The sequence below is a fragment of the Phyllopteryx taeniolatus genome, chromosome 6 (genome assembly GCF_024500385.1).
Source record: "Phyllopteryx taeniolatus isolate TA_2022b chromosome 6, UOR_Ptae_1.2, whole genome shotgun sequence".
Lineage (NCBI taxonomy): Eukaryota > Metazoa > Chordata > Actinopteri > Syngnathiformes > Syngnathidae > Phyllopteryx > Phyllopteryx taeniolatus.
The window spans coordinates 28,423,873-28,444,032 of record NC_084507.1 but is presented as its reverse complement, the minus strand read 5'-3'; the positions used below and the strand labels follow the sequence as shown (position 1 = coordinate 28,444,032).

Genomic DNA, 20,160 nt, shown 5'->3' with positions numbered 1-20,160 from the left:
GGGTTCGCCCAGGAACTTTTGCACAGTCAGACATGTTGATTGCGCATCGCACGCTGTCGTCTTAGCAGTGCAAACATCATTAGCTCGGCGGCCTCATGCTTTGCCACGCCGGCCTCCCTCGCGCTCAACCTCTCGACCCGACCTCGAGGCAAACAGCGGAACTTGCAAATGTAGAATTCTGAGGTCAGGGCTCTCACACCAGCGGCTACTGGCAGATGCAGAGGCTTCAGCCTACATCTCCTCCCATCCGTCACTTCTCTCCATCTATCCACTCCTCTGTGAACGCAGGAAAAAAAAACAACCACACATGCAGCCAGATGAGCCCACGTCCTTTTTTGTTACAACACAACTCTTTAACGCAGCGCCATCATGCCCGCTCCTTGTTCACACTGCTTGCTGCTTTAATAATATATTGATTAATTAGCTCGCTCATTAGTCATTTATTCGTTAATCATGGCCTGATTTTTTTGTAGGGAAGCGGTGCAATCTGAAAAAGCCTGACTTCACATTTAATTCTAATTACACTCCTTCACTAATCAACGTTTAAGAGATGGAATTTCAGCAAATTAGTTTTGCCTCCTTCTTTTCTTTCACTCAATACAAAGCAGAAGTATTGAGGCCAGTAGGTAACAAACTCCATCTCTCCCTCTCCCGTCTTCTGGCAGCTCATCTGTGGGTTAAAAGGACACTTCCACTTACAAGAAATCAAATGAACAAAAGGAGCATTTGATGTTAAATTAAAAACTTTTCTCCCCAGCAAAGTCGACAGGCGAAAGAAACATGGAAATTAGGTCACACGCACCTTTTTCAGCTGCACCCGACTCGACTCGATACAGCGCTAATGTACTCGCTCTTTGCATTGGCGAAACCCAGTACGGTGAACCCCCGCTATTCGCGGGGGATAGCAAAACCCTGCAGATAAGTGACACCCATTATAATTGCAGTGAAAAAAACACAACTTTTAAAAAAAAAACAATATTTTATTTTTTAACCCCAAAAATTACTTGAATAAGCGAGGATAAACTGCATTTTTGGGGTTGGTTCCCCGCAAAAAAAGAAAAATAGGGAAAAAAAAAAAATTGGGTAAAATGGGAAATAGGTGAATCCACAGGTGCCGAACTGCGAGTATGCGGGGGTCCACTGTCTAGAGTATTACGAAACCACTCGTGGTCACTCATTGGTTGAGCAGCTTGGTCATTGCCGCATCACTGTAACATTTGACGATACGTGGCTAGAAATGAAAAAAATAAATAAACACACATGCTAACGTTAGCTTACTCTCTTCATGTGCCTTAGCGCTAGGCTCTGCAGTATTACGTGCCACTGTCTCCACTTTGCTGCAGCGGGCCATTTTCTTGCTGCCCTTATTCTCTTGTTGAAAAAAATGTGACTCCTTCGCACGCCTAGAATAATATACAAGCACTTATCCATAGTTATTGACTGCACTGTGCAGCAAAAGAGAAATTTATTGTAAAGGTGGTTTTGTAAGAATGTAGAGGCGGCAACATTGTGAATCTTACCATTTTTATTTTTTGCAGTAGCTGAATGGCTCCCATGGGAGTAGAAAGTAATTTGTTTAATCGCCAGGAGTTATTTTTTATGGACAGAGAGAAAACATTGCTAATGTGGGGAGAGCATGAAAAGGAAAAAGTGAAGAGGAATATTAAAACCGGTTTAATTAGAAGTGGTCTTTGTGCTTTTGTGTATCCGTTGTAAGGCGAGGCCAAAATACGACACATCTGCTTTCTGTGTGAAGAGACTCTTGTTGGGTGCTGACAAAAAACAAAAATAAAAAAATAATTATGCATCAAATTAAAAGAGAGCTCCGGTGAGATGACGGCAAGTCACGCATTAACCTCTAAGCTTTAAAAAGCAAACGCATTAAATGACGATAACGAGACTCTCATTGAGCGAGCTGCGTTGTGTTACAAAAAAAGACAGAAAAGTGCAGCATTTACTTCAATACGCTGCTTTGAATTAGGTTCATCACACCATTACCGACATGAACAATGGCGTCAATGGCCTTTTACCGTAATGAGATGCGTACACTTACAACATTACAACCCTCATTAAAAAATAATAATAATAGAAGGGGGGAAAAGTATTAATTATGAAACGCACTACTTCCTATCCTATCGTGAAGAGGCAAGGGGGTCTCCATTGGGCTCAATTAAGGAGAGTAGGCCACAAATCCCCAGACTAAATTAATTGACACCCCAGGGTATTCGGTCCAGACCCAGTACAGAATCTATTGTAGACTTTCTTTGTTTTCATTTCACCGCCTTTTAGAAAAAGCACGAGATGGAGGCAATTGTATCATTATCTCTTCGTCTTTTATGGATTTTGGATCAATTTTGATTAAACATTTATTTGCTGGCTTAGTTTGTCAAAGAGCTATTCCGTCACGCGTTGCACACTCCTGTGTCTTACCGAACCGCACGGCAAAGTTAAGTTTGATTGATAATAAATCACCATCCAAACAGCTGTTTGTGAGACAGAAGGAGCAAAGAGATGGAGCGAATCAGAGGGACAGAGACGAGCTGGGGACTATGACACACACATCCAGCCTGCAGCTGTCTCGCAGTAAAAACACCAAAGGGCGGGTAAGCAGGAGCCAAACGACAAGACTGGCTCAATCAACATCTTGTCAACACTGCTGGCTGATGTGTACAGACAATTTCATACCACCACCGACTCCCTCTGCTATTTTTCCCTCCCCTTCATATGGCTTTTTATTTTCCGTCCTCCTGCCAACCAAGCCAGTCATTTGCTATCCCTTTCTGCACCGAGTTCTCTAGCTCATGGCATCGGTGTGTCGAGGGTGTGTTTTGTTGTTCAAAAGCAATGCTAGACTAACCGTATACTCCGCCGGATGCCTCTGCCTTGCCCACCGGCGGGCCTAAAGATGTAGCAGTGTGACAGTGGCGTGCAGCAAGTGTGAGAAGACAGTGGAAGAAGGAGTGTATTTGCAGAAGCGCACTTTTGGCACTGCAGCACAGCCACTTTGAGCTGAACCATTCATATTCGCTCCAGCGCTGACTGTGTCACATCAGCAGTCTTGGTCTCGCCCCCCACTTGGCCTCCTCCTTCTACTCTTCTTTTTTTCCCCCTCTCCCCTGAATGCATACCACTCTATTATATCTGGTAGTCTGGGAGCCACTGATGCAGCTCGCATCACTGGTGCTTGCCAGCTCAATAGAGAGAAGATACTATTACATGACAGCAATGTGGTAAATACAGTCGGTACGGAAAGTTTTCAGACCCCCTTAAATATTTCACTCTTTGTTATATTGCAGCCATTTTCTAAAATCATTAAAGGTCATTTTTTCCCCTTATTAATGGACAAACAGCACCCCATATTGACATAAAAAAACATAATTGTTGAAATATTTGCTGATTTATTAAAAAATAAAAACTGAAATATCGCACATCCATAAGTATTCAGACCCTTTGCTGTGACACTCATATATTGAACTCGGGTGCTGTCCATTCCTTCTGATCATCCTTGAGATGGTTCTACACTTTCATTGGACTCCAACTATGTTTGACTATACTGATTGGACTTGATTAGGAAAGCCACACACCTGTCTATATAAGACCTTACAGCTCACAGTGCATGTCAGAGCAAATGAGAATCATGAGGTCAAAGGAACTGACTGAAGAGCACAGAGACAGAATTGTGGCAAGGCACAGATCTGGCCAAGGTTACAAAAAAAAATTCTGCTGCACTTAAGGTTCCTAAGAGCACAGTGGCCTCCATAATCCTGAAATTGAAGACGTTTGGGACAACCAGAACACTTCCGAGAGCTGGCCATCCGGCCAAACTGAGCAATCAGGGGATAAGAGCCTTGGTGAGAGCAGTAAAGAAGAACCCAAAGATCACTGTGGCTGAGCTCCAGAGATGGAAGAAAGTTCTAGAAAGTCAACCATCACTGCAGCCCTCCACCAGTCGGGGTTTTATGGCAGAGTGGCCCGACGGAAGCCTCTCCTCAGTGCAAGACGCATGAAAGCCCGCATGGAGTTTGCTAACAAACACCTGAAGGATTCCAAGATGGTGAGAAATAAGATTCTCTGGTCTGATAAGACCAAGATAGAAATTGTTGGCCTTAATTCTAAGTGGCATGTGTGGAGAAAACCAGGCACTGCTCATCACCTGTCCAATACAGTCCCAACAGTGAAGCATGGTGGTGGCAGAATCATCCTGTGTGGGTATTTTTCAGCTGCAGGGACAGGATGACTTTTGCAATCGAAGGAAATATGAATACGGCCCAGTACGGGGATATCCTGGACGAAAATCTTCTCCAGAGGGCTCAGAACCTCAGACTGGGCCAAAGGTTCACCTTCAAAAAAGACAATGACCCTAAGCACATAGCTAAAATACCCAAGGAGTGGCTTCAGAACAACTCCGTGAATGGCCCAGCCATAGCCCTGACTTAAACCCAATTTAGCATCTCTGGAGAGACCTGAAAATGGCTGTCCACCAAAGTTCACCATCCAACCTGAAAGAACTGGAGAGTATCTGCAACATTTGCACAATCAACATTGTCCCAGATTATCGCGCTACTCGTCACTTTAAACTGCATACACTCCTTGAAGTCTCGGCGCCCTTCGCACAATGGTCATTGCACCAGACTATTGCAATATTAGTCATTCGAACTGCTCTAAGCGCTAGAGGACTCTGCATCTTTTGCAAATTGTCAAATAAATAAAATAAAAAATGTACCGGCATTACCAGATAACTATTAACCCTTTATTGCTCAGTGACTGTTTTTTGTCAATGTCTTTATGTCTCAAAGTGTTCTCTGTCAATTGACTGTCTGTTGTCGTACTAGAGCGGCTCCAACTACCGGAGACAAATTCCTTGTGTGTTTTTTGGACATACTTGGCAAATAAAGATGATTCTGATTCTGATTCTAAATGGCAGATCTCCAAATGCAGGTGTGAAAAACTTGTTGGATCATTCCCAAAAAGACTCATGGCTGTATTAGCTCAAAAGGGTGCTTCTACTAAATACTGAGCAAAAGGTCTGAATAATTATGGCTGTGTAATATTTCAGTTTAAATTTTTTAATAAATCTGCAAAAATTTCAACAATTCTGTTTTTTTCCACTATCAATAAGGGCTGCTGTGTGTACATTAATTTGGGGGGAAAGTGAACTTAAATTATTTTAGCAAACGGCTGCAATATAAAAAAAGAGTGAAAAATTTAAGGGGGTCTGAATACTTTCCGTACCCAATGTATGACAATAGTCATCATGATCCCCATTCACAAACAAACTGTTGTTGAAGGAAACTTAAAAAAAAAAAAAACATGCAAGCACAGGAAGAACATGCAAATTCCAAACAGGATGGCCAAAGCCAAGATTCGAACCCAAAGCTTAGAACTGTGAAGCAGATGTGCTCAACACGAGTGAGCACATCTGCGTGACAGCCTTTGAGACAGCCTGATAGTCGCGTTACATCAATGCTATCTGTAGCCGACTTCTTTGCAATTGAAGGCCAACCATTACTTTTGTGGTGTTTCCTCCCCCATTGATTTGTTGTTGGGTTTTTTTAATCACGTTTTGAATTTGTCTGTTTTTCCTCTTTTCCCCCTGACAAGCCGAGACAAAGTCCTGTGATTCTCGCACCGGGGATGCAGAGCACGACTGAAGGGACAGAAGATGCAAACGGAGAGCAGGAGAAAGTGACGACAGTTGACACGAGCGGCAAAACAGAGCGCTGTCAGAATGATGTCAGTGATTAATAGCGCCTTATCACGATGGGCCCCACGAGGTGTGGATTTCTCTTGAGAGTAGATGCGCTAGGGATAACCAGACAAATGTGAGGGCGGAGATTTAGTTGGGGCAGAATACACCGGGTTGGGGATTCAGTGGAGCAGCCAAGAGGGGAGGGGGAGGCTGGCACTGGTTTAGATGAGCTGGTCCACTCGCTTAAAAGGGGTCTCGGCCTTAGCCAAGATTTTCACAATGGAATAAAAGCCGGGAGGGGATGGGAGGAGGATTAAACTCGGGCAAAATAGCTCTTAAAAAGCAGTTAGATTGCAATTTGGGCAGAAAAATGCAGACGAGGAGGAAAGGGAGCGAGAGCGGGTGAGTGGAAGTGCAGCCGGAATGCATAAGGGAGTGATACATATTTTTGAACGGAGGTACGAGAGAAGAGGCCATCTGCAGAGAGAGCTGCCCGCAACAGTCGAACAACAACATACATGCTGGGCACCACGGTGCGGCCAGTCAGTGGGTGGTATCTCTTCTTGGCTTCTTTGAAGCCCTCAAGTTCTGTACAAGTCATGCTAATGAGCTTAGTACACTCCAAACATGAGATGGGTGCTGGGTCTACCTCAGCTCTACTTTTTTGTTGTTGTTTGTACACACGCTTACGCACACATACGCGAGACGAGGGAGACAAAGGACTCAAAACAAAAGGGATAATAATTCCGTACAGAGAGAAATGGAGCTTGCATTTCCAGCCCGATTTAGAAGCCTTATCTCGACAAGGCACAACGGATGGCATTTGGGGAGAATGGTTGTTTATTCCAAGCTTGACACTTTTTTTGCCAATTGCCTTGTTTTGTGGGGAGGGTGTGTGTGTTTTTGTTTTCTCCCCATTTCCTCCTCTCTGGAGTCTATTATGGGAACCTCACACAGGCTGGGTGCAGGACTTTGTCCATCGTTTGGAGAGAGGGAAAAAAAAACAACCTTTTTTTAATACCTTATATATATATACATAATTTATTTCTGAATGGAGCAAATAAGTGTAGGTGAGCTTAGAGTTCTTGTAATTATTGAAGATAGGACTTGAATTGGAGCATTGGTTGTCACGGATGGAACAAAACCAGGTTTTAGAGTGAATTTTATTTGAAGCAAGTGACTTTGTTTTTCCTTTATAGCAGAACGGTGTAACCGATGATGAATCTTGAGGGTGAGGTAATAAATGCACCACGCTCTGTGTGTTACATTCCCATTATAGCTAAAGGTCATCGGCAGTGCGATTATCACGCTCGGTCTTCAGCTTCATAGCCATCACACACACAAACACACAGACACGCACACAGTGGCAGATTCAATCTAATTCTCCCAGGGCAGATGTCCAGTGGCGAACGGATCGCTGCTGACATCTGTCCATCTCTTCATGATCCGGCCTGATGTGAATGCACGCCTATCCGATAACATGAAGGAGGGCGAGCGGCGGCGGAAAAGCTCTTTAACAGGTTGCGTTCAATCCTGTGAGGCTGTTTCGAATTGCGCCGTCGAAGCATGTGATCATGTGACACAACCAGCAAAAACGCAAACGTCAAAGTACACGGCTAAATGTGCTTGACACTTTGCGTTCCCTTTTAACACACGCGTGTACACTTTCACAAAACATCACACAGCGTCAGCAAGAAATGGGCACGCCCGCACTCCCGCGCGCGCACACACACACACACACTTGCAGTGGCATGAAATGATATTCCATTTTGAGAAATCCGGATTAAATTGTTTGAGCCCAGGTTGTTTGACCTTGTTACAGCAGGAAGGAAAAGTGTGCGCGTGCACACACACACACAAACACACACACACATCCAGGAAGTTAAGAAATAGAGTAAATGCTGAATTTGTGCCAATAAGAACGTGTTCATCTAAATGCGAAACGTTTGTAAGGTAACATTAATCTAACACATGCATTACAACTAATCCATAGAGTGGGAATGTAGGGAACACATGAATGAGTTCATGAATAGATTTAAGGTAGAGAAGCAAAACAAGTCAAATCCAGTGCAGTAATGTCGGCTATTTAAGACTCGGATTGAGGTTTCCATCATGTTCATTTCTACTTGATTCAGGGGGAGCCAGAAGCAAAGTGAGAAGTGTGTATTTGCGGACTGCATGTGTGAGTGTGCGTGAGTCTTCAGACTGCCTCCACCGTTCCCTTCTTGTGCCTCTGTTCCTCCCTCGCTCCCCATCAGGAACGTATTCATGTAATTAAGCTGCTAATACACCGGCAAAGAATTGTCTAATTCGGCAACGAGGAATTAAAGGAATCTGGCATGAGTCATTAGCCAGTCGAGATGTTCTGTCGAGCCTTTTCAATAAGGGATCCGGAGAGCTGTGAATCACTTGCACACAGTCGTCACTCTATTTTTGTATGGCTCCATATGAAACGTTAATTGCCAAATGTGAGCATATCAAATTGTCCGTGGGTGTGGTAGAGACAAACACATCACAGCATGTAATCCGTTTAAACAATCAGCCAATGAAATGAATTATTACCCATTGTAAACAGTTAGATAAACTGGGCAAGATACCTAATTGTAATCTTTTTTTTTTTTTTTTTTGCCCCCTCTCTTTGCAAGTACAATAAGAAAAATCTTGATCTGCTTCTGCCAGGGGAGGATTATGAAACTGCTCATTACTTGGTGAATGCAGAATGTTAGACAGGCAAGAGTGTAAAGTATCATTTTTTGAAGGAAAATGTCGGTCCTCTCTTGCCACCGAAAAGCCTGAGCTCCAAGACTCACTCGCAAGCTCAAATTGGACTCTTTTGATTCCCACACACGCTCAATAGGCAAGTCCGTCACTTTTGTAAGAATGACGCATATAATTTTTCCTTCTCGAGTGAACTACGTTAACACCCTCTGCGAGTCAGAAGGAGAACTCGACATTGGCGGTGCATTAAGGCTTGATGCCACCAGGCAGAACATTACAAGTTCAACTCGGAACGCATTGTTTGGTGAGTCCGCTGGAAAGGGTTCCAAAATATCGTACTGTGCCACTACTAGCCAACAAACCTTCAAGTACTGTTTGCTTGTGGAGGGTGGAGCTATGACACACTGCTGCCTGTTGATTGGTCCACAATTGTGGCTTATGTCCCCAATTCAATGTTGGGCGACGTACAACAATGTATTCCGCCATTCATAAATGAACGTGCCACACTCGCGAGTGCGCACGTCCTTCGTGTTGTAAAAGCTGCCGTTTAGATGCGAACGACAGCCGTTGCGATTGCTTTTAAAAAAGTTCATCTCGAGTTCATCTCCAAAACACACATGCGACCGATACAACACAGTGTTTAAATGAAAACGTTCTTGAAGAAACGGCTGCTAAGTTATACCATTAAATCATCAGCATTTGGTTCAATGGTCGGTCTACATTCGAAGCCAGCGTGTACAGTTCAGTTCAATTCGCTGCAGTACGGTTTTGGAAGAGTAAAACCTCATCTGGCTTTCGCTTTCGGGTCATGACACTAATCCATAAACAAGGCACAGAAAGATTCTTTTTAATTACATGTTGTAATCTTCCCTTTGCATTTCTGTTGTGGTGCAGAAACAACAGTTCAATCAGTCAAATGTCTATGTAATGTGCCATGGTGGTTGGTACACTGAAATCAGGGTGCCTAAAATCTGGTACGGTACAGACCGGTTATCTCGGTACCCTTTGAAAATGTTGTTCAAAACCAAAATGCTTGGTGGAAATGAGTTTTTTTTTGTTTGTTTTTTTACTTTAATTATGCTGCTGGGTGGCAGTGGCAGTGGGAGGGCAAGGGTGAGGGACAGCGTTCAGTCCACAGGCCCTCCCTGAGATGAAGTGGATAATTGAGTGTGGAATAAACACTGCCAACAAGCGCCCCCATTCAAACGCAAATGAGAGAATGGGGCGAGAAATACGGGGGGGAAAGCGGAGGAAAAAAGACGGTGAGAGCGTAAGCAAAAATCCCCGTCAGCCCCTTTAAGGGGTGAGGGGGTGCTGCTATTGAAAAGCTATTAAACTTGCATTTAGCAGGATTGATTGAGAATGAAGAGGCCTATTAAAAGAGAGGGACAAGAGGACAATAGCGCGTCTCTGGTTGCCGTATGTTGCCCTCCTTTCAGCAGCTTTCTTTACTGGTGATGGGGGGGGGGGGGGGGGGGGCAGGGGGGCGGGAGGGGACCCTGTCTGTTTAAGCGCTCCAACCAAGAGAAGGAGTTCAGAAAGGGTGAGGGGGTGGATGGGGGGGATTTAGCCCAGATTGAATAGAGGCCTCTTTATCTCCCCAGCCCCCCTTCCCTTCCTTCCATTCTCCATTGAGCAACAATGAAAGAGAGAAGGAGAATGAGTTTTTTTTCTTTTTTTCAAAGTCTGCCGACTTGCACAGAGAGCCCACTTAGATAACCAACCAACCGTCTCTTTCCCTGCCTACGGATTAGTTACCTCGGGAGTGCTGCCATCTTCCCCTGCCCGTATAGGGTTTGTAATACTCAATCTTTATCATAATGACACAAACGTTTGGAAACCGTCTCAATGTGCGTGTGCGTGTTTGTCTGACGGCCAGCCTACCGACCCATTGAGAGCGTGTACCCGCACTTGAACACGTCAGCGGCGGCAGGTGTCTCAGCTGAATTTGAAGCGCCTCGAACAAAACGGGTCCCCGGGGGCCTTCGGTGCCGTTTTAATTGTTTAACATCCATTTTTTACTAAAAGTACACGGAAAGAGTGGCAGATCACCCCCCCCCCCGCTTCCACCGAAAGTGCTTCGTGCCGCTAAGCATACAAGCAGAAGGACTTGGGAAAGAGTTCAATAAGTTATGAGGCACAGCTGACTCTTCTTCTTGGAAGGGATATTAATAGGGGGGGGGGGGAACTATTAAATGTTCACACAAGTCAGGTTTATCCATCGCTTTCAAATGTCAGTTTTTTGAGACGTCACCCTTAATCTTTACAGGGCTCCTCTTACTTTCCCAACTGTTCACACCTGCTGCCATTCATTTGATGTGCGCACTTTGTTCATGATTTGCCCTGAAAATGTCAATTCTTGTCAAAATTCACAACGTCTTTCTCCTTCTGTCCTTGCAGCCGCCACCCGAGCAGCCTACTTCTCCCAGCAGCCTCAGGACCAGGTGGTGGCGTCTGGGCAGTCGGTGACTCTACCATGTGTCATCGTGGGCTACCGGGGCATGGTGCAGTGGACCAAAGATGGACTGGCTTTGGGCGGAGAGAGAGACCTACCAGGTATCATCTCGCTCTGGCAAGACGTTTACGTGACAAACTGGACTTTCAGGATACAATTGACTGTTACATTTGTCATAGTCGTGCTAACACACTCCAATTAATACAATCAATAAATATGCACTGCTTCCAAAAACGTTAGGGATATTCAGCTTTCGGGTGACGTTTTCAGGATGAACCTAAAATAGATACCTTAATTTGACCTTCTCTCAACGTTTGAATGCAAATATTCAGCAAAAAAAAAAAAAAATCACAAGCTCAGTGGCCACTTCCCTCTGAGAACATCCTGTTGGTTGATCATTCGTTAGGATGTCTTCTTGGTCACATGACGTCAAAAAGCGAATAGCACGATGAGGAGGACTGTTGAAAAAAAATTTCGAATTGAACCAGGAAATGAATTGGTCGATTCACGGCTCACACACCTGTTGTGAATTTTGCTGTTCAGATCCTTGTTAGAGTACAAAGAGCAGTCTAGAGTAGAGTACGAAATGGTCAGAGTGCTAAGGCTAGCAGTACCAAGCTGTGTCAAAAGAAGAAGGGAAAATTCATGTGTCCGCCAATACAGTTTGTTAGGTTACACTTTTGAAAAACTGGGACTGTGCATGTCAGATGTTTTGGAATCCTTTACAGCAAATTGACACTAAACTGAACCGAACTGCACAGTTCAAGAATCAAAAAAGCAATATCGCACTACCTATGACAGCGGAATTGGACATAATTTGATAAATAAAGCCCATAAACCGTTTTGGGCTCACATACTGCGGGAACACATTAATTAACACATTTAATTTAACATCTTAGTAGAGCGAAAATGGTAAATTGAATTGCGCAAGTGCATTTTTTTTTTTTTTAGATGCGTTTACTAGTGCTTTAGTGTTTACTGGTCTGACACCGATCAATGGCAGGTCCCATTATAACCCAGGCCTCTCTTTTTTTTAAACATTTTGGTTTTACAAGATTCAATGGTGAAAGATCGGCGACTGATGTGCACACGTAACGTGATTTGCTGTTTAGCTTTTTAAGGTTCTCGTAGGAAGGTGGATAATCAATCCGCCTTTCACGCTAACATTTGATGGTGGAGGGACTGCCTCTCCGCCCCTGGAGCCCTGCAGCCACCATCTTTATTGGGTCTGTGCTTCAAGGACAGACTCCTCACGCGTTTCATTTCCAACCTCACGCTGCTCTAAACACACACACGTAGGCTCAATCCTACCGAGGCGCCGCCTGCCTGCGTTCATTTGTGACTTAAAGAGCTTTGCCACATTTCTTAGCGCTTTGTCCAAATGGGCTCCGTAGTTGTGTCATTATGTGTTTATTGTTGCTTGGTTTGCGGCTGACTGTCGTGCGCGCCGACTTCACGCAGGCTGGACGCGTTACTCCTTAATGGGCGACCCGCTATCAGGCGAGCACAGCTTGCTGATCGATTCGGCAGAGCTGGTGGACGACGCCGTGTACGAGTGTCAGGCGACGCAGGCGGGCCTGCGCTCCCACGGTGCCAAACTCACTGTACAAGGTAAGATACGCAGCTCGGACTGCCACAGCTCGGGAACGGTCCCAACACATCACACGGCGAGACACAAGTATAAAGATGGCCATTATAAAAAACAAAGTCGTGCACAATGTGTAATTATCCCATTCAGAACACCAGCAGGCAGACAAATGAAATCTATATTGCATTGTATATAATATAACTGACCTCTTTAAAGGCTTTACAATGAATAAAATGATTTCTTATCACCACTCAACAATAACCCCTCCGTGATAAATCTCATTTCTTGATGGAAATGAAATGCTGGGGGCATAATTCTACTAAGCCTCAGCCAAGAGAGTCGAATGGGGGGGGGGGGGGAATAAAATCAGTAAACACTCTCAAGACTGTGGATGTCTTGGCTAATGTGATTGCAGAAATCACAAATGACTCGAGTAGTCACTTGAAAGTCAAGGTCTGCATAGTTAGCAAATTTTACGGTGAGCCACAACATTTGTCAACCGCAAGGCAGTTTTTACATTAACGCGATGTGAGTGATCCACTTCTTCACGCAGACATTGAGGGCTGAGGAGTGTGTGTGTGGGGGGGGGGGGGGGTCTACATGATAATTGTGTGTGTGTGTGGGTGGGGGTGGGGGGTGGGGGGGGTACAGGTCTTGTGGGAATGAGCAAAGCACTGCTGGCATCTGGTGGCATTTGAAGGAATGTCACTCCCCATAAATTGACTTCAGCCCAGCACGCTCATAAAGGAGGCAAGTGAAAGGGAACAATCATATGCCACAGTATGATGATAGGTGACTTCCCCCAATTAAAGCAAGCTTATTTTTTACATTTATTTGACTGATAAACTACAGATGAGTTGAAGTGAATTTGAACAAAAGTGGTATTTATTTATTTACTTTGGTGTCCTACAGTCTCATACTGAAAAAAAAAACTTCTTATTGGCCATGTAATCGTCTTTGATTTATGTTTTTTAATAAATTGTCTGCTTTGTTTATTACCATTATTGCTATTATTAACAGAAAAGGGTGCCAAATATATTCACATTTGTAGTAAATGGCTTTCTTCACGAGTACATTGATATCAATCTACATCTCCATTGTAAGTGGGGATTTAGTTTTCAGTCACACTTTCCTGTGAAGTTGTTAAAAAAACAAAACAACTAAATGTTTATTTTTGCAAAGAGAAACAAATTAAGATCCCAAACTGCCGGCAGGTAAATCTGGACATACAAGATGTGTCGGAAAGGTTCCGGGACTGGTGTCACAAAAGATATATTTGAAATCCAAACTACAAAGTACAAGTTTTCCCCTTCGAATTATTCTCCCTGGACCCTAACGCACATCTCTGCCGCGCCTTCATGCACTCCCGGAAGGATTCTTCCGGGATCCTCCACAGCTCCGACGTGACGTCCGGGGGCTCCAGCTCGGAGATGTTCATCTTGGCCAGGAACTGCCAGATGCTCAGGGGCAATGTGAGCAGAAGCGTTGTCACAATGAATCAGCTTTAAGTCGTCCCACCACAAATCTCGCCTCTTCTCGTGCACTGAACAAAGCAAACACCGCATGATCTCGTTGTCGACGTGCTGGTTGATTTTCTGTTCCGCAATGAAGGAGGAAAACTCCTAGTTTTGTAGTTTGGGTTTTTTGACACCAATCCTGGAACCTTTATCATCACACACAAATCCATAATGATGAGCACATACAGAAAAGGAACATAACGTCTAAGGCAGGCCTGTCAGGGTATACGTACGTTTATATGTCGGCAAAACAAGAGCTAAAGAAGCAAGGGGGAGCAACTTTTTTTTTCTTTCTGTAGATGTGTATTTGGGTGCAGTTGCCCGCGTGCCAAAGCAATCCAGAGTCAACGTCTGGAGTGCAGTCAGGGGAATCGGCATGGAAATTAAAATCACCTAGCACTCGGATTCCATTAGTGTCCGTGCTGCAGCAACGGAAGGACCTCTGACAATTCAGACACACACAGTGAAATTGGTTCGGCGGAGGGAGCGAGAAAGGCCAACGCAAAGCCCGCGTTCACGCCGCTCCTTATTGGTCCGGGAAATGGACGCCCTCATCAGCGGCGGCACGCTTGGCTTGCCAGTGCTGTGCGAGAAGCCATGCAAATAGTAAATGAACAAATAAGCAATTCAGACCAAACAGCGCTCAGCGGCAGTGGGAGCGAATTCGACAATAATGCCACTCTCCGCAAAGGAAATAAAGAATCTGTTATTTTCTTCTCCATTTGAGGACTTTTCATCAATTATACTGTGTTAAACACACAACATAGGAGGATACTTGTTTGCTTCTTTTAATGTCACAGCATTTGGAATGTCCAGTAATGAGATCCATGAACTATGTCTAGAATGTAATTCAGATTAATATAATGTAATCAAAGAAGAAGAAAAAACTGTACTTTTCTTTTAAAAATAAGAATGACCCCAAACAGCAGAACAGTAGTATTAATATATATATTTTTAAAAAAGGAGGAAATGTATAAGTGACTCCAAACTGTTATTGAATCCTGCAGGTGTACCTAATATTGTGACTGGTGATGTCTTGCTGGGTTGTTGTTGTTGTTTTTGTGTGCGTGTGAGGTCAAGAGCTGCATTGCTTTAGTATTGAGCGATGTTTGTCGCGATTGCATTCCAGTCCCTCCTTCGGACCCCGTGGTGGAGGGGGGCCCCGTCGTGCGCCTCAAAGCCCACACGCCGCACAACCTCACCTGCAGATCCTACGGAGCCAAGCCTGCCGCGGAGATCACCTGGTACCGAGACGGAGAAGTCATGGAGACAGCCATTTACTCCAAGGTACGCATGCAAAGTAGCAAGCGCTCGCCATCATGTCATCCCGAGCACTCAGCCATGATATTATAAAACAACAGAATTACAATCCAAATACCTGTACAAGTCCCCCTATTTCCTCTATAGTTTGTCTGTATAGTTTTCTATCCCCACCTTTTTTCTCATAAGGTTTGTTCACTCACTCTCTGCAGTCCCCCTCCCCCTTCTACTCCCCCGAACCCCCCGTGGCCCCCACCTCACTCCCTCCCGCTAATGCAGTGACACTACAGCATAACTGGAGCATGCCAAAGCCCAGACAGGCATGAGGCTTTCATACAGTAGAGTTTCTGCAGAGAGCGAATCACCAACACAACAATGCAGAAACACAATGGGGGTGCGGCGGAGCGTGAGTCGGCCGCGGCTGGGAAAGTGTCACATTTTTCATGCTCTCTGGCCACGCTAAACGACGCTAAACAACCACGTTTAGGGAGGGGAGAGCTTGCAGTGAGAGGGGGCGACAGGAAGGGGCGGGGGGCAAGAGAGTTGACATATGAGAAAGAAAGGAAGCAAAATCTCAACTCTTAAGATATAAAACGGGGTCTGGTGTTATCTTATTTAAAAAAGAGAAAAAAAAGTGTTTCTTGCTGAGGAAGGAAAAGAGTCGCTCCATTGATTTTGGTGTCCAGAGGATAATGTCCAGCCTGCCTTTTCTTTCTTTCTTTCTTTTTTTTTTTTTTAAGAAGATCTGACACTTCTGCCTCACTGTTGCCGCCCAAAAACAGACAGCACCTTGGCCATTAGAGAATTTTCCCTTCTGTGTGTGCGTGTCTGTGTGTGTGAAAGCGAGCGAGCAGTATGCATTACCCTCAGAATCTCCACCTTGCCTCACTTAGGCGTATTGATTTCCGTGAGCAGTAAATAGATTTAAAAGACGATGACAAACAAGGCAGAAATGTAGGAACAGCAAAAAAAGAAAAAATAAACCCCATGCTGCATCGTAAAATATATTCATATATTTCAAAGCGGGTGCCGGAGAATTTTAAATGGAAAATAGCGTTTCTGGCATACCCATAAAACTCCAAATGAAATGACATATAGACGCTATACTGAAGCTAACAGCTACTGTGCATTGTCGCAGACCCTGATGGAAGACGGGAAGAGGGAGGCAGCTGTCAGCATGCTTCCAATCATCCCAGAGGACAGCGACACCGGCCGCACCTACACCTGCAGGGTTCTCAACCCAGCTGCCCCCGCCGGGAGACAGACATCCGTCACTATAAACGTCCAGCGTGAGTTACCAACGTTGCGCTCATTCGCATTCGAGCATCCAACGACAAGGAGTAGTTGTCACGTCAATATTGTGCCCGCTGAAGTTTGCGTCACATCTTTCAGACCCTCCATCCGTGGTTTTATCAGTGCAGCCTCAGACTGTGACCGAGGGCGCCAAGGTTCTCTTCATATGCACTGCTTCAGCCAATCCCGAAATCATTGGCTACAGGTAGACACGCCCTCCTTTTAAAGCATTTTTCAAATGAGCAAATTGAGGAGAATATATTGTCTGTGCTGGTAATAAACTATGCTGAAAAGCACATCACCCTGCGAAGGGAAAATAATTTGCTTGAATGAGCCACTTGATTGGCAGCGTTTGATTATGATTGGCAGACGCTATGAATGAGCTAATAGCCACTTTGATATGCATGGGTAAGTACCTTCCCCGAACTAATAATCTTACCGCATAATGTGATTATTCGCCCGTCCCAGGTGGTCTAAAGGAGGAGTGCCCATCTCTGAGGCGAACGGCGACAGTCTTGAGGTGACAGTGGACTATTCCTACTTCACGGATCCGGTTTCCTGTGAGGTGTCCAACTCGGTGGGAAGCACCAACGTTAGCACCTTGGTTGATGTTCAGTGTAAGTTGAACTGAACGATTGTAAACAAAGCCGTTAGATTGTAGCCTTGAGGCGTACTGCATGCGTTAAGTGATAAACATATTGATTGGAACCGTCTGCTTCTCCGCAGTTGGCCCCAGATTGCTGTCGGGGCCAAAGCCAATGACAGTGGATATCGGGATGGATGCAGCATTCACTTGCACGTGGACTGGGAATCCTCCTCTGACGCTGGCTTGGACCAAACAGGGCTCAAGCGAGGTAAGGCGATATACAAGCATCTCAGAGATTCAACACTTCACCACTGATCACCGTCCCTTCAGAGTGAAACATTGTCACATGGCCTTCAGGCATGACTCCCTCGCACTTTTCTCTCTACACATTCTTCAAAAAGCTGCTCTCACCATGCTCCCTGAGGGATAACGCCTCTGGCGCAGAACTGTCTGTCCGCTGATAGATATACACGATGTGGCTGCGCTCAGACTGGCTGTCATCGCACTAACTCAATCAGTCCAAGAAGCAGACAGTCAACTGGTGCGGTGAAAGCAGCCGCAGCTTATCAGGCGTCAGGTGGCACTAGCTGCATTTAAATAACGGTTTCCTGGAAGAACATTACGATCCTGGTAAGAAGTGTTTTAGTGGACCACATCAGCACGATCCCACGGGAGTTTCTTTCCTCGCTACCATTATTACTTCTGAAGGCAAGCAGGTGAAAATACCCTGAGTAAAAATACATTTAAAAAAAAAAAACAATTTGAGATGCCGTGAGTAACGTCGTCACATCTGAGAGCGAACAGTTTCGCCCCCTCTGAGGGTGAACGCAGACGTTTTTTTTCGAATCCGCCCACTACCACCGTCCCTCACACAGCCAAGAGTAATGGATTAATTAGGTTAGCTGGTAAGTGTGTTGAAAAAGAAAAGTGGAGATCGCGAGAGGCGGGCTGTGGAGGTAAATGGATTAAGCACAGCTTGATAGAATGACGGGATCAATGAGCTAAGAAGTGAGTGAGTGCAGCCGCTCGCACCCTTCCACGGTCTGTTGTGTCCTCACAGTTTAATGACAACAATCTCACCAAGCAGCGACTCTCCTCATCCCTGTATTTTGACTAACAAATGTTGCGATGAAAGACAACAAAATTATACCAAAACCAACATCATATGTAGGCCACTTGTTGTGAGATGTGTTTTCAAGAAGTACAGTTGAGTTTGGAGCGCAAAACCCTTACCTGATTGGCATTTAATTCTATTTTCGTAGAATGAGATGCTGCGCTTCTGCGTAAAAACTGCCACGTCTTGATTTCCGTGTAAACAAACGATCGTTGGCGGTGATATAAATACAGGACGTCTGCGGACAGTTTCAAGTCGTCAGCAGTTTTCACCAGCTCATTCTGTATTTAATAAGGGTACCCACGCGAGACTATTGCGCCGCTTTTTAAAGGGAATGAGAGGAGCAGTTTTTTTTTCTGGAGAGGATTGAAGTAAGCTGTGGACGCGCTCACACCAGCGCAGACATCCCATTTGTTTAAATGCGCAGATGTAAGTCGGTCCACAAAATTGTCAAGACCGGGTCTAACCCGCCTGCTCGCTGAGTTGCACCACGAGTTTGGGCTAGTCACGAAAATAGAGGCACAGGTAATTAGGGAGGATGGCTGCATCAATTAGGTAACTGATGTGCCTTCACCACGGGGAAAGCCGCGTAATCCGCCAATCACTTCAACAAACATCGCTATGCACAGATGTCATTTGTTGCCATGGTGAAACCACAATATAAAAAAGGTGTGCTTTGTTCACATAAGTGACCCTTCTCAATCAATTAATAGACTGAAATGTTTCTAGCTCCATGCTTTAGGTTACTTTAAGAGAACGTTAAGCCATTCACAGACAAGAAACAGTCCTTGGAGAATAATGACAGATGCAATTTAATTAATACAAACTTTCATGCAAGGAGACAGTTTGAATACACATGACTGCTGTAAGAAGTGTCTGCCTATTTCTCTTTAGGCGAGGCCATACTGTATATACTCACATGAATAGGCAGCTTTTATCTGCCTCCAACCACAGAGATCTTACTCCGTCTCACAGCAAAGTGTTAATACAATATCAGAGAGAGGGGAACAAGGTCTACTTTCTTATCCTGGCGCTTAAACAAAAGATGTAGTTCTATTTAACATGGAATACATTTCATAAGGGCAAAGGCATATATTTTGCTAACAGAGCCTGAATGTATGCCTCAACAAAAGGATGCCAGAAAGTTGTGCGGTGCGGATTCGTTAATTTGTTAACCCGTTTGGAACTTTTGAAGCAAGGCTACAGGAACCCTAGTTTCATTTGTCATCCAGTCTAATTATCCTATTGCATCTCTCACCAGGTGCTGAGTAACAGTAACACCTTGCAGCTCAAGTCCGTGACCCAGGCGGAGGCAGGGACTTACACGTGCAAGGCCATTGTTCCCCGCATCGGAGTTGCAGAAAGAGATGCCACTCTGACTGTAAACGGTGCGCTTCCGCCACCGATGTATTTGACAATTTGGTGTTTGCTGTGTCCGATAATGTTTTCTCATTTCTCTGCTGCTGTCTTTTTTGTGTGTGTGCGTCACACCAGGCCCTCCTATCATCACAGCGGAGGCCACACAGCATGCAGCGAAGCACTCCAAGGGCAAGCTGGAGTGCCGGGTGGGAAGCAGCCCGCCGCCTTATAAGATCGTAAGTGAACCTCTGATTATCGCTCTTTGTAATTCACTCATGTTCGATAGGTACACAATTCACCATCCCCCGAGCACACCTATAGGTGGGCTATCACTGGATAGAGCCTTTCGCCTGACCTCACCTTCACACCTTCGCACCAGGACATATTCAGCCCACTAATAAAGACGTACACACATATTCGGCGGTGTAATTGCGCTTGCATTAAATGAAGCGATGGGAGTCGCGGGAGCTGTGGGAGACGGGCTTCCTACGGTTTTCAGCCAAACTGCATTCAATTAGCGGCCCGAGAGGCATCAATCAGCTGACCTTGTTGAACCACTGAATGTATGCTGGGCTGAGAGA

The 20,160-nt window shown here is 45.0% G+C and overlaps 1 protein-coding gene across 3 annotated transcripts in view; it reads left to right on the top strand.

Annotated features, from left to right (window-relative positions):
• The window catches only part of kirrel3l (kirre like nephrin family adhesion molecule 3, like), a 38,335-nt gene that overhangs the window by 13,810 nt on the left and 4,365 nt on the right, over positions 1-20,160 (top strand). For 2 of the 3 annotated variants that reach the window (XM_061775976.1, XM_061775977.1), the window contains exons 2-10: positions 10,808-10,963; positions 12,324-12,473; positions 15,097-15,254; positions 16,366-16,516; positions 16,620-16,725; positions 16,989-17,137; positions 17,247-17,374; positions 19,482-19,608; positions 19,715-19,815. In XM_061775976.1, the coding sequence (XP_061631960.1) occupies positions 10,808-10,963; positions 12,324-12,473; positions 15,097-15,254; positions 16,366-16,516; positions 16,620-16,725; positions 16,989-17,137; positions 17,247-17,374; positions 19,482-19,608; positions 19,715-19,815 (1,226 nt within the window). Of the gene's footprint in view, positions 1-2,581; positions 2,604-10,807; positions 10,964-12,323; positions 12,474-15,096; positions 15,255-16,365; positions 16,517-16,619; positions 16,726-16,988; positions 17,138-17,246; positions 17,375-19,481; positions 19,609-19,714; positions 19,816-20,160 lie in introns of those variants that run through there. The other variant, XM_061775978.1, reaches the window with a different exon arrangement.